Consider the following 14,652-nt stretch of genomic DNA (forward strand, 5'->3'; position numbering starts at 1 on the left):
TCTGATGCGGTCTATCCTGTTCTGTTTCAGTGGCCAGATGGGTGGGAAGAGTTTAAGGGGGACCCTTTGACCATCAGCATCACACTGACAGTCCCCGCTCAGAGTGGGCCTTCAGTGGTCTCTTTTCTGTGATGAAAAGGAAGGTTCTGGTACATGGTTTGGTGTGAACAATTTGTTGTCAGTAACCAGCCCTGGCTAGCAGGAATTACAGAGGAAGGATTGGAAGGGACCCGCATGGTATTGCCACCTGTCAATAAATCTTGACAAGTTTGCAAATCAGAGGCTCCCTGGCAACTGACAGTGATGGCTTTGTTTTTGAAGGCCTCTGCTGTTGACTTGTGGCCATTTGCCTCTTCCTTAATACAAGATCTGCTCCGCTCACCATCACTCTCCAGTGTCTGTGGTTCTCAGACAACCCTACAAAGCAGCTGAGTGTTTGGAAGAGGGAGGAGATGCTCCTTTTTAAAGGAGTGGTTTGAAGATCACATCAAGTTCACAGCCCCCAGGCCCTCTAGAAGTTTTTGGGAGGATTACATAGAGCAGGGAAAGGAAGAGCACTTTTGTCAGGCTGGGGCTCTTTCCCTCCAAAATCACTAGTGTGTCCGCAGGTGAATCCTGTCCCCAGAATCTTAGCGATCCTCTAAAGCTGGGGTGGGGAACATCGGGCCCGCGAGCTATATAAGGCCTGAGAAATCATTTGGTCTGACCCTGGCAAGGCATTATGGGTGAGTTAATTAAATATAGCAGGCCAATTTTTAAGTTGATAATTTTGTATGGCCTACGAATGATGTTATAAATATCAAATGACCCTTGGCAGAAAAAAGGTTCCCCACCCCTGCTCTAAAGACAGGCTTGGGGGCTCAGTGGCCTGTTTCCTTTCACTGTGGAGCACAGCCTCTGACATACATTCCCTCCTCATCCAAGTCCTGTCACATCCCATATCAGGGATCATCTAGTCCTCTTGTTTAGGAAGGAAGCACCTACATCACCCTTCACAAACCTCCTGGCCGACCCTCAGAACCTGCTGCTCCCCTTTACAACCTCACCTCCTGGCCGACCCTCAGAACCTGCTGCTCCCCTTTACAATCTCACCTCCTGGCCGACCCTCAGAACCTGCTGCTCCCCTTTATAATCTCACCTCCTGGCCGACCCTCAGAACCTGCTGCTCCCCTTTACAACCTCACCTCCTGGCTGATCCTCAGAACCTGCTGCTCCCCTTTACAACCTCACCTCCTGGCTGACCCTCAGAACCTGCTGCTCCCCTTTACAATCTCACCTCCTGGCTGACCCTCAGAACCTGCTGCTCCCCTTTACAATCTCACCTCCTGGCTGATCCTCAGAACCTGCTGCTCCCCTTTACAATCTCACCTCCTGGCTGATCCTCAGAACCTGCTGACTGATTTGTTTCCTCTTCATGGAAGAAGTTCTTTCGTTAGAGGAAGGTGACCTGGGCCCATAGATTAAAAAGCTGACTTTCGTTGGAGATTGTCATCGTCTGTGCAGGCCGCCATAAGAGAGTACCATGGGCTGGATGGCTTAATCAATGACTGTTCTTCCATACAGTCTGGAGGCTGAAGCCAGCATGGCCCATTCTGGTGAGGACCCTTCCTGAGTTGCAGAGGGTCATGTTCTCACTCTGTCTTCACGTGGTGAGAAGGCCACAGTCCTGTTGTATTAGGGTCCCACACTTATGACCTTAACTAGAGGCCCGGTGCATGAATTCATGCACAGGTGGGGTCCGGCGGCTTGGGGGTGTGGCACAGCAGAGCCCTTCATGCACATGGGCATGTCCTACCCCATCTAGGATCAGAACTGGCTGTTTTGTGTAGAGTAGGATCTCTACACGGATGCCAGAGTTCTAATCAAAGGTCTCAAAGACACCTCCTTCCCAACTTCTGTCCCCCTGCTTTCACCACCTGCATCAGCACCTCACTCTCAGCCACAGTGACTGGTCTAGGTAACACCTTCCAGGGAGGAATCAGAAAGCAAAGCAGCCCTACCCAGTTGGCTTAGTGCTCAGAGCTTTGGACTATGGACCAAAGGGTCTCGGGTTCTATTCCAGTCAAGGCTTGTACCTTGGTTGTTGGCTTGATCCCTGCCCTGGTTGGTGCGTGTAGGGAATGGGGGGTGGGACCAATAAATGTGTCTCTTTCACATTGATGTTTCTCTCTGTCTCTCCCCCTCCCTTGCACTCTCTCTAAGAATTAATGGGAAAATATCCTTGGGTGAGAATTGACAAAAAGAAAAGAAAGAAAGCAGAGCAAAGCAGTCTTGTGTGCAAGTCAATATAGAAGGATGAGAGGCCACCAATTCCCTCTGGCAGCTGTGCCACAGCAGGCCAGCCATCACCACCTGAGTTTCTCTCCTTCCTTCCCCATCAGAAGTTCGTGAGCAGCCCTAGGGTCTCCTTCAGCTTGAGGAGCACCTTCCCCATTGCTTATCCAGCCTGCCCTGACCCAGGAGGCTGTAGGTCCAGAATGGAAAGAGATGGGGGCTCTTACAGCTCAGTGGGGGCTTTTGTCTGCTTAGACTTCTGAGCTCCAGGCAAGCGGAGAATGCTAAGAGCCCTGTGTTCCTTCCTTCCCGCCCTGTGTCAGTGGGCATCTGCACTCTGTGTGTGGGACCTGTTTCTGAGCACGAAGCAGGACCTTTAGGCAGGGCAGTCCGTGGCACTCCGTCTCTCCAGGGCCTCTCCAGCCTCTCATTTGCCATCTTAGCTCCTTTCTCTGTATCTGAAGAGCACTCAGAACCCAGTGCCTGCGTCTGGTGTGGCCATTTTTTTAGCTGTCTCTCAGCCCCAAGAAGGAGCCAGTCAGGCTTTGTCTGAGGAGAAGAAGAGGCTAAAACCAGCTGTGCAGGCATTTGCCTGAAGTGCTCCAGTGGAGTGCCTCTCAGCCCCGCCCAGGAGTGAGGAAGGAGGGCTCCCGGGCCATAGTCTATGAAGCATGGGAATTGTGAAGAGCTCTGGCCGGTCCCTGTCTAATGCCTTCCACCTTCTCCTCTGTTCTTCCCAACTGACTTTCAGGGCATCGAACTCTGGCATTGAGTACTACTGGGACCAGCTGAACGAGACTGTCTTCACGGTCCACTCCAGCAGCCGGAGCAGTGAAAGGCCCGGGTGAGTGTTTGAAGGAGGAGGGTGCAGCTGGCTGAGGCCTTCCCCTGCCTCCTGCTTCTGATGGGCTCCCGAGCAGTGCCCTCAGACTGTACCCAGAGCTCTCTAGTTACCCCTCCTCAATCAGAGCAGCTCCTCTATGTTCTGCTTCATGCATTGAGTCTTTGCACGTGATTTCATTCAAGAAAATGGTGTTGCCCTAGCTGGTTTGGCTCAGTGGATAGAGCCTCGGCCTGCGAACTGAAAGGTCCCAGGTTCAGTTTCGGTCAAGGGCACATGCCCAGGTTGTGGGCTCCATCCCCAGTGAGGGACTTGCAGGAGGCAGCCGATCCATGATTCTTCTCTCATCATGGATGTTTCTATCTCTCTTTCTCCCTTCCTCTCTGAAATCAATAAAAATATATTGAGGTCCATGTCTAAGAAAGAACAAAACCTCTGCTCTTAGGGTCTTGGTGTAGAACAAGCTAGGACACCCTCTGGTCCTCTCCCATCCTGTGGGTGAGGGGAGAAGCCAGGGCACTGGAGAGGGAGCCTGTCCTTAGGACGTGCGCTCATGTCCTCAGGGAGAATCTTTCAGTGATCTCCCAAGTGACTAGGGCCTCCAGGACCAAGCTGCCCAGAGCTGCAGTCCAGGGTCCATTTAGAGAGTAGAAACCTGGTACTAACCCTCTTATTTAACTCATTAATGAAGACAAATATTTTGAGAAAACAAAGGCAAGCACTGCTTTCTAGAGGGCCCAGCTGCAGGAATCGTCCCCAGAAACAGCTAGAAATCTGAGTGACCCTCTCAGAAGTCCTGGGCTCCCTCTGCTGCCATCTAGCTACCCCAAGGCTCAGAGCCTGGAAATGCCCAAGGGGAGAGGGTGCTGGCCTTGGGCCCGGGCCTTTCTCATAGGGCAACTTTTCAGAAGGCCCTGAAGGGTCCCAGAACAGCTTCATGGAGTCTGGGTACTTTTCCTCCACAGTGGAGATCCAGTGGAAATTCCAGAATGTACACTGGAACCTTGTCAGCATATAGTTAGGAGGAAGGAAATGCCAAAGAGAGGAAGGTCCTTCTACTGCTCACTGTTTGTCCCATGGATCTCAGTTAGTGGATTCCTGTATCTAAATAAGAGTCTTTTTAAGTCTTAGCCATCTCTACCTCATCAGAAAGTCCCCTTTGTTTAAGGGAGTGGCTGAACCAGCCGGCCTTGCAAAATTGGATGGCTCTGTGGCCGCCTTTCCTTGTCCTGGGCATGGACTGATAGGAAGGAGAAGGGACACAGGCGAGTTCACTGGGTCGGGAGGTAGCTGAGGGCTGGCGGGGCTGCTTCTTGGCATGGAGCCAGCAGATCTCTGAGGGGTGTTGTCCCAAGCCCTACCTGGTTTCAGTCTACCTTTCTCTCCCTAGAACCAGCAGAGCCACATGGAGGACAGACAGAGACATGGGTCTGATGAACGCAATTGGTTTGCAGCCCCGGAACCCCACCACCTCAGTGACGTCTCAGGGCACCCAGACTCTGGCCCTTCAGCTGCAGAATGCAGAAACACAAACAGAGAGGGAGATACAGGAGCCAGGGACAACAGCCTCGGGTCCCGGAGAAGGTGAGAGCCATGTAATGCTAGTGGGCAGATATGGCTGGGGGTGGGCGGGACCATCATCAAGGCTCCTGGCTCCTCCACATGGACGGGGGTACTGAGAGAATGCACTCCCAGTCAGGATGAGTACCTTTCCCTGTTTAGGGAGTGCCCTCTTGGTGGCCTTAACAACCTCCTACGGCAGGAACCTCATCTCCCTCATCTGTCACTGATTCTAGCTAGCGGAGCTGCTCTTCCCGCTTTCCCCCAAGTGCCCTCTGCTCCAAAACTTGGAGGACAGAGGCTGTGCTTAGAGAGAGGGCAGGACGTAGCCAGATGGGAAAGGCTACGAGAGACCTCTTGCTGTCAGCTTCCAGGGCCACCCACAGGGAGCTTGTCCCCCTGCAACTGCTCCTGTTACACCCATGGATCACTGCCATTTGGGCTGCAGCCCAGCACACCCTCAGCCCCTTCCTGTCACCTATCTCAGGTGCGCCTCAGCCGGCCTCCCTGGCAGTCTGTGCTGGCCTCACACTTCAAAGAACCAATTAGCACTTCCCAGCGGCAGAGCTTGAGCCACTTTGGAGTCTGTTAGCAGCTGTGTTAAACAGCCTGTTTTCACTCAGTCATCTCCTTACCCCCTACCCCAGCCCCTTGCTGGTCCCAGCTCCACACAAGCCAGCCTCGAAGCAGACAGGCAGACTCTCTAGGTCTGTGTTGAGCCAATGGGAGGAGAAGTCATGATGTGCATCAGGCAAAGAGTAACAAATTTGCCTGTGTCACCCTCAGGGAACCTTTCTATACTCAGTCCCCCCTCAGGGCACTGTCCCTCTTGCTGCCATAAACTGAAAAATTTTAAAGTTAGTCCCTTTTTGGTCTATGGCCCAGGCCACACCTACATCCGAGGCCTGTGACTCTTTGTTGGGTGGAAAGCCCCAGGTGTAGACATAAGCAGCTGGCAGTGCTGGCTGGGCTTCAGGCCTCAGTGAGGAGAGAGTTGCAGGTTCCTCCAGCCACCCCTGGGCTAAAGACAGTCCTAGGCAGCCCCTTGGATTTGATCTCATGGCTGTTTACTGATTTCTACCGTGGATCAGCCGCTTGGGCTACAAAGACCAATAAGCCTTTCCTCAGTGAACTTGAACTCTAGAGAGGCAGGCAGATAATTACTTCTTGTGATCAGGACCTCAGAAACTCAAAGGAGGGGCCATGCCCACCCAGCCTGTGGGGCTGGAGGAAGGCTGCTGGGGGAGGTGGCTCTGAGCTGAGCTTTCAAGGATGAGTAGGAGTTAGTCAAGCAGAGCAGGTAGGGGAGGGCAGGGAGAGGCATTCCTAGCAGGGGGGACAGCACCTGCCAGTTCAAAAACATCACACTACACAGAGGACCACGAGCAGGTTCATGTTTGTGGCCTGATCAACACGTGTTGAGAACTGAGGCTGGATGAGTAGGGAAGGCAGATTCCAGGACCTGATTGGGGGTGAGGCCTTCATCCTTGAGGTCAAGTGCACAGGGCTCAGGGCCAGGAGCTTCCAGCTTGAGGAGAAGGCATCCTCCCGCCTTTCACCTCCAGAGAATCCTCTGCTTTTTCGTGTTGTTGTTTTAATTTTTCAGTTTCAGTTGACATTCAATATGATGTAAGTTTTAGGTGTACAGTGTGGTGGTTAGACATTTATACAATTCACAAAGTGATTCCTCTGCTCTTTTCTTGATTAGCCTCAGCCCATTTCAGATGTTCTCAGTCAGTAATAAGATCCTTTCTTCTTGTTTGGGCCGGGGCTGGAGGGCTGGCAAGAGGAAGGGGCTCTTGTTCCCAGTTTCAAGAGGCCAGAACTGCATTTCCTCCCTCTCCTATCCCCACAAAGGGGAGCAGGTGGTGGAGGGTGGGTCCTGCAGAAGCTAGAGCCGCTCCTCAGCTGGAGTGGTAGTCAGGAGCTGGCCCCTGGGCACAGTAGGCTTTCAGCTTGCACGTCTGTCTGGGGCCCTGTAACCTTGGCCCAGAGCTCCGGACCTCCACCTCTCTCAATCCTCTCAGAAAGAGACATACCTAGAAAGAAGTAAAGGGAGGAGAGCATGCGGGGTGGGTGGGGGGGCGGCGGCGGGGCTCCATCTCCTGGGGCCCTGTTCAGAGGTGCTACTAGCGACCACTTCTGCTGAGCCAGACACCAGGATTCCCCTTGGGTGTAGACTTTCCCCACCCAGCAGGCAGGCACAGCTGCTCTACGCATCACCACCCCACTCCCAGCGTCTGCCTCCTCTCTCCATGTAGGCAAACTGGTGGCCCATCTGCATTACCTCTCTTCTGGGCTTAGCTAGGAGACAGGGCTGGGGGCATGGGAGGAGGGATATCACCTGCACATCCCACCCCACACACCAGGGCCCAGGTTCACGAGTATGGGAGTCCACCTCTGCTTCGTAGCAGTCACTGTTCTGTGGTGCCCCTCTCAGCCCGTTCCGGTCAGCTGGCACCGGATGGCTCCAGGTAGCTCCTCATTTTCTTGTTCTGTAAAAATTTGGTTAAAGGCCATTCAGCTCTTTTTAGGACTTCCAAGAAGAGCCCTCCCTGGTGGGAATTTGCAGTGCTCATCCAACTTAAAGCTCCCTACCCTGTCACTCAGAAAGGGAGGTAGCATTCCCTGGTCTCACTGTTTGCTCCCAGCACTGACCCCAGTGCCTGCCCCGCATACAGCAGGCATCCAGGAAGGGTGTGGGAGGGGAGAATGGAGTGGAGGCAAGGCCCTGCCCCTAAGCTTGGCTGTGCCACACTACTTGGGGAGCCTGTGGCTCTGCCTCTGATCTGGGAAAGGTGGTCTGACCTCTTTCTTGTGTGGTGAAGACGATAGACCAGCTGCAGTGACCTGGGCCCTGGGCTGTGGGGAGAGCAATGTGAGACGGGAGGGGCTAGAAGACCAGCAGCCCGCTAAGGGCAGGAAGGGCAGCTTTTCCCTTGACTCAGCCTTGCTTCCCTCTTCTGGGTAGTGAACCCCCAGAATTAAATGAGGTCACAGGGCATTATGGGAAGTTGTTGGTCCGTCCATCCTGGCCTCTGCATCCAGAATGTATCTTAGAATTTGCCAAGGAAAAGATCTCATTTCAACACGAAATCGGCTTCCCATTTTTCAAAGATGGAAAGAAATGCTTTGCTCCAGGGAAGGAGACAGCAGGATTGACCCTGTGGCCACCGCTCCTGCAGCTCATCACTGGCTCCTGGGCCAGGCTGCCATTTTCCTCAGGCCCCAGTGCGTGCATTCTCCTCTGGAAGAATGTGCTGGCTGCCAGCCGTGGCGCGTAGCCTTGGCTTAGAGTCCCCAGGAGAGAAGCACAGCTCATAGCTCAAAGCTGTCAGCACCCAGCCCTGAGGAAGCTTTGGGGTGTGTGTTTTTAATTCTTCCTTCTAGTCCTTCTGGAGCACTTCCTTATGTCTGTTATTATATTAGGGACCATGAATCCAGAGGTATTGCCGAGGGAATCACATTCAGGGATGAAGCCGTGTCCCTTCCCTCCGGAAGGAAACAGACACAGGCGTTTCTCCCACAGCAGGGGCAACATGTGATCTGTGTTCAGAAGCCACTTAAGTCTGGAGCATCTGTAATCAGCTCAGGAGCCCTTTTATTCACTCACACATTCATCTGACAAATACACACCAAGTTCTAGACCAACGTTAGTCACTGGACGCAAAGATCAATAAAACTTAGTCTGAGGCCTTCAGGAACTTCCAGAAGGTCGATGCTACAGATAACTTACACAGAGAAGTGTGGGCACTGCAGGGCTCGGGGAAGAAGCAGCCACTTCCATCGGAGTCCGGGTGAGAGGCAATACTTGCGTTGGCCCTTTAAAAAGAGTGGACCTTAGACATGGGGCGATGGCAAGCACAGAGCAGGCGGAGCATCCGCAGGGCGGGCAGGCGTACAGCGTGCTGGGCTGACTTCGGTAAGGTCACGGGCGCAGGAAGTGGCTGGAACCTGGCCAGAGGGCCCTTAAATCTCAAGCTAAGGATTCTTGACTTTTTGAAGCTGCTTGGTTTTGACGAGTATGGATTTAACCAGAACTCAGTGAATCAGAGCTTAATTGGGATGGTAATAGCAGCAGCATGGAGGCTGGGTGGAAAGGGACGATATAAAAAGCAAGGAGACCAGCCATGGTGAGAGGTGGCTAGGACGAGCCACTGGCGCAGTGGGAGAGGACAGAAGGCCCAGTTCCGAGTGCCCACCGCAGGGCCCGGCTGTGGCAGCTCCTGTGGCCCAGTGCAGCCTATCCTGCCCCTGGAATTGAGCTACATGGAAAAAGCTGATGGTGTCCGGTCTCCGTCCCCGTCCTGTCTTCCCTCCCCCACCCCCACCCCCAGCCCCGGCACCAAGCCCTGCACAATGAGTTCCAATGCCAGCAGTCCTCGGGCCAGCCCACTGCACCTCTCAGACCGAGCTGGGAAGCCCTCAGTACAGAGTTCTTGGAAAGCAGTGGGGGTGGCAGTGAGCAGAGGGAGGTCCCCTCGGGCCTCCCTAGGCAGCCCTTTGGCTCACAGAGACTGTGCTGGCACCAAGGCTCTAAGTTGACCCTTCCTCTGTCCTGCTGCCAGATCGCTTGTCCCCTAGAGAACTCTGAGCCCTGCAGGTTCTCATTCCTTCTGCCCTGGGAGCTGGCGCTGAGCTTTCTGAGGGGGTAGTGTGGACGGGCCGCTGCCTTGAGTGGTGGGGGTAGATGGGCAGGGTTAACCAGGAGATCTGGAGAAAGGTGAGCTGGACGTAAGTGAAAAGCCCAGGCGGAGTCCCCACCACCCACTGCCTCAGTAAGACCCGAGGAAGAACTACAAGCACTGCCAGGGAGGGAGAGGCCTAGTGCGGCCTCAGACACTGCAAAGCTGTGAAACTGGCTGCCTGGAAATCAGTCCTAACAGCAAGCAGAGAGAAGGGGCTGGCAGGGAGGAAGCAAGGAAAGTCTTGCAGAAATAGCTGTTGACAAGTACCCCAAAAGAAAAAACTCACTGAAAGCCCCCAAATATGCAAAATCCCAAACTGCCAGCAGGCAGCCAGAGGAAACAAAGCAGCAGTTGGGTCTAGGTCATAGCTGCCCACAGGCTTCGGCTGCTTGTTGGCCCCATGAGAGCTGAGCACAGGCTGGAGGGAAGGTCCCTCAGGATGGAGCTGCACTCCAGACCCCATTCATCACCACAGCCACCACTGGGCATACACCGGGGGCTGCACTCACAAGTGCTATCATTGCTTCGCCTGGCACTGTGCAGGCTGTGTGCATCCTACTGGACAAGTCAGGAAACGGAGGGATGTGCAAGTTAAGGGGGTTATCCAAGATCACCCAGAACTGGACTTGAGCCGAAGCCTGTCTGCTCCCACACAAGGGAATGACCAGGCCTTTGGGGGGAAGGACTAGAACCTTCTCTGCCTCTTGAGAAGCAGGCTGAAACCTCAGGCCCGGTCAGGTGCCTGGCTGTAGGGAAGGTGAGAGAAAGTATCAGGCATCTAGCCCCAGAAGAACAGTATGTGGGAAATAGCTTAGGGAGGTTGGTGGGTGAAGGGGGACACAGTTAAAAATCCAGACTTCCTCCTGGACTTTGAGAAAGTACCATAAACAGAACACTGAGGGAAGACAGCACAGCTTTGAAATGAAGCAGAGCAGGCTGTTTGCCTTTGGGCCACACTCTGTGGGGTGCCCTCTCTTTCCGAAGACCAGGCAGCATACCCTCTCCCAGGGCTACCAGGTTAGGTTACCCACGGCAGGGAGCAGGCAGGCAAAGCAAGCTAGCTGGCTGGGCCCTTCCCACCGCCTTCATTCAGTTAATGACCAGCCTGCCACTGGTGCCAAAAGGGCTAAAGCCAAACACTTGCCTTCTGGTCTGGTTCTGCCTGTTAAGTGGCTGAGTAGCCTTGGCCACTGCAGGCCATTCTGGGTCTCAGTTTCTCTACCAGTAAAACAGAAGTATGAGCTAGGAACACTCCAGGAGTCAACTCAGGTCTCTGATTGATTCTCAGAATGGGGGGTGGACCTTGTTTCTGCTTTTAGCCTAGCATCGCCCAGTTCCTCCTAGCAGTTGCCTGCCTGGCTCAGAGGACTGGGCCAGCAACTAATTCCCTCCCTCTCCTGCTTCATACCTTCCAGGTGAGGGCTCAGAGTACGCAGGTGGGGAAGACGCCCTCAGCAGAATCCAACGGTTGATGGCCGAGGGTGGCATGACCGCCGTGGTGCAGCGGGAGCAGAGCACCACCATGGCCTCTATGGGCGGCTTTGGCAACAACATCATCGTCAGCCACCGCATTCACCGCAGCTCCCAGACAGGGACTGAGCCCGGGGCCGCCCGCACCTCCTCGCCCCAGCCCTCCACTTCTCGGGGACTGCTCCCGGAGCCTGGGCAGCTGGCAGAGCGAGGCCTAAGCCCCCGGACAGCCTCCTGGGACCAGCCCAGTACCCCTGGGCAGGAGCCCCCCCAGCCATCCCTGCCCTTTCCCTCCCCTGCCCCTACTCCTGTCCCCCTTCCCAGCACTGAGGGACCAACCCCACACTGCGACCTGACCAGTAGCAACCACCTTCCTGACAGTGGTGGTAGCAGCAGGGGGGAAGCCGCAGGCCCCAGTGGGGAGCCACGGAACAGGTAGAGACAAGTGTGCACTGGTGCCTCCCTCAAACCGCTGAGCAGAAATTGGACCTCACAGCTGACTGGGAACTGGACACGCGGAAGAGCTGCGGGCTGCATCTGGAACAGGAGCAAGAGGGCAGGAGTTCGAGGAAATCGGAGTCAGTGGGCGTGAGGCAGTCAAACGGGCAAGGCTCACCTTGGGACTAGAACCTGTCAGGATCTAGAGCCCGCAGAGCCACACTGCTGTGCCGAGTGAATGGAGGAGGAAGTGGGTATTCTGCCATGAACCCCCTTTCTCCTATTCACAGAGAACCCCCGAGGGTGAGCAGTCTCCCTGATCTGGGCCAAACCATCCTGCACAGTGGCCAGTGGGACAGCTCTGCCCTGTCCACCTGTTGTAGGGGCCAAGCCACTAGGACTTGAAGAGCAAGAGGAGCAGCCCGGCCCCCAGAAACCATCTCTGTCTCGGAGCCTTCCAGAGCTTCAGCCTCTCATCTTTCCCCACGGAGACCATTGTCGGGCAGGCCAGGCCCAGATTCCTGAGGACAGGGGCTTCTATGCCTGCTAGTGGGGACAACCATGGAGTGAGGGGGGAGCCTGCTTGCCTGACACAGGATGGGGTCAAGGGATGGTGGGCAGGTCCTCACTCAGGAGTGGGGGGTGTAGGCTGGCCAGCCCCCATGGCCTGTCCACCAAGAGCAGCGCCTGTGGGTATCAGTATTACCTGAGCCGAGGCCAAAGCCAGCCCGAGGCTGGGGGAGGGGATGAAACTCCAGGTCAGAATGTGAGGTCTTGGTCTGTGATTTAAGGTGTTGCATGTGGAATCTTAAACTGTACGTGTAGTTTCTAGTGGAAAAATCAAGGCGCTGATTATTTTGTTTTTAGTATGAAAATGTGATTTTTGTTTGTAACTCATAGAAACATTGTGGTGGGAGGAGAGGGGATAGTCTGACTGCTAATGAGGGAAACACCAAAGATCTACATCATTAAAATGATGACATGCCCCTCACCAGACTCTGCTCTGTTTGTTTTTATGGAGGATGCGGGGGGTATGATGGGTTGGGGACAAAGGGGGGTCTTTGAAATGAGCTGGGCTCAGGTTCTCCCAGGCACTGTTTTTGGTGCTGCTGGCCTCCGTGGGGAGCCTTATCTGATGCCTCAGCATAAGCCACTCAGGTACACGCTGCCACCTCTGCTTTACACCCAGTCTCTGTACCACCACCTCCTGCTTCCTCTGAGCCGGCTAGGGATTGGGGCAACTTGAACAAGCGACCAGTAGGTAGGTAGGAATGACAGAATGCCACTCATCTTGATTGCTTCCTACCTAGGACTATGGGTCTGGAGTGAATAACTGGCAAAAAGCTGGACCCCTCCAGTCCTAGGAAAGAACCCATAAGGGGTTGGAGCTTGTCCTTGTCTACAGACATCCCACGAAGATGCCATTTGCTGGCCCCTCAGGTTTCCTTTACTTTGTGTCCTCAGTACAGTGACTGGAAGGCCTGTTTATTCATGGGCCTTGGCCACTTTATGGTTCAAGCTGATGTGGCTCCGCTGGTTGAGCATCATCCCATGCACTGATGGGTCACCAGTTCGATTTCTGGTCAGGGCACATGCCTGGGTTGTGGACTCAATGTCTAGTAGGGGGTATGTAGGTGGCAGCCCATTGACGTTTCTCCTCCCTTCCCCTCTAAAATCAATAAAACATACTTTTTTAAAGTTTCAAGCCAATTAGAAAGTGGCAGAAGGATATTTGCCCCAAATCATACAAAGGTATACAGGAAAATCAGAGCCACCCCCGGGCTTCTGCCAGTAACAAGTACTTGAGTATCCTTTGCGTGTCCAGTTGTGTCCCAGACACTATAGGTCATACATAACTATGTTACTCCAACAGACAAACCAAGAGGTTAAATGAGAGAGCAAGTAATACAAAACAGTGTGAAGAGTTGCATAATTAGGAACACTAGAATTTTCTAGAAAATTATATTTAACATTGGACTCAACTAAAGGACATCCCCTAGCTGTGTGACCTAGGGCAAGCCACTTGCCTTTTTTGTCTTCTTTTTGTTGTTAATCCTTACCTGAGGATATTTTTCCATTGATTTTTGTTTATTTTTTAATATTTCTATTGATTTCAGAAAGGGGAGAGAGAAGCATTAGTGCTGAAAGAATTCTTGATAAGCTGCCTCCTGCATGCCCTCTACTAGGGATCGAGCCTGCAAGCCAGGCATATGCCCTTTACCGGAATTGAACCCAGGACCCTTCAGTTCGCAGGCCGAGGCTATCCACTGAGCCAAACTGGCTGGGGCGCCACTTGCCTTTTCTCTGCTTCACTTTCCTCCCTTGTAGTAGGATGCAGGGCTTGCAACCTCTCAGTTACTTCTACCTCTATAATCTCTAGTCCTTGGAGCTCAGCACTGGTTAGTACAGGCTCCCATGAAGAGGTGGGACTTGAACTATGCATTGTCAGATGGGAAAGAATTCCTTGGCTGACAGTGGGGCTATGAATTTGTTAAGTGTAAACCTTGGCCAAGGACTCCATGAGTAATCTCAGTCTTCTTCACAAAAACCCTCTGAGGTGGGCACTGACTGGTATTACACCCCGACCACATAACTAGTGGAGCCACGGTTTTAATACAGGAGGGACCCCGACTTGCTCTATTATTTTATAAAAAGGGTATTCAGCCATGTGGGTGAGGTGATCCAAATTTGGCCCTGTCTGGCCTCACCTCTGCCCTCCCTGGCCAAGGATGAGCCCAGCCCACCCTGTCACAACACCAACCCTTCCACTTAGAAAGCCTTTGCCTGGAGGATAGAGCCTCCACAGGGATAAAGCCTTTTGGGGGCCCCATGCCTGTCATAACAAGGTTGTGGGGTCAACAGGAGAGCTTGGCAAGCCCTTTTGGAGATGAGGGAATAGGTCCAGAGAAGTCCTATGAGCCCAAGCTGTAGACCCAGTTGGATCAAAGGCAGAGAGCAAAGACTAAACCAGGTCTCTGGTTTCCAACTCAGCTCTACACAGTTCCACTTTGGGTTCTGGGATTGGGGAGGCCAATGGCCCCACCCCATAATGGATTTTAGAGGAACTGGAGCAGCTTTGCCTGACAGCTTCTGGAAGAACCCAAGGCAGTGGCTGGAGACATTTCTGGTTTCTGGGCGTCCAGTCCTTGGCTTTGCTTGTCTTCCCCTTTGACTGTTGTATCTGGCCTTCCCGCATTCTGTTTGTTCACACACACACCCTGCAGGGCTATCATTTAATTGTTATATGAACCAATTCACCTGTGACGTGGGGACAAGAGCAATAGCACTTCTTTCATCCCTGGTGATGAGGATCATGGGAGAGCAAATCATTCTGAAGCACAATGGCTTTTCACTCTAGCCCCGCCAGCCTACTCCAGGCCT

At 53.6% G+C, this 14,652-nt stretch overlaps 1 protein-coding gene across 6 annotated transcripts in view; it reads left to right on the forward strand.

Annotated features, from left to right (window-relative positions):
* Positions 1-12,264, forward strand: part of AMBRA1 (autophagy and beclin 1 regulator 1) — a 179,654-nt gene extending 167,390 nt beyond the window's left edge. For all 6 annotated transcript variants that reach the window (XM_080643228.1, XM_080643224.1, XM_080643225.1 and 3 more), the window contains 3 exons: positions 3,026-3,118; positions 4,506-4,699; positions 10,779-12,264. In XM_080643228.1, the coding sequence (XP_080499354.1) occupies positions 3,026-3,118; positions 4,506-4,699; positions 10,779-11,272 (781 nt within the window). In that variant the 3' untranslated portion in view covers positions 11,273-12,264. The remainder of the gene's footprint in view (positions 1-3,025; positions 3,119-4,505; positions 4,700-10,778) is intronic.
* Positions 12,265-14,652: the final 2,388 nt, after the last annotated feature.

Source organism: Plecotus auritus (assembly GCF_963455305.1).
Source record: "Plecotus auritus genome assembly, chromosome: 9".
Taxonomy (NCBI): Eukaryota; Metazoa; Chordata; class Mammalia; order Chiroptera; family Vespertilionidae; genus Plecotus; species Plecotus auritus.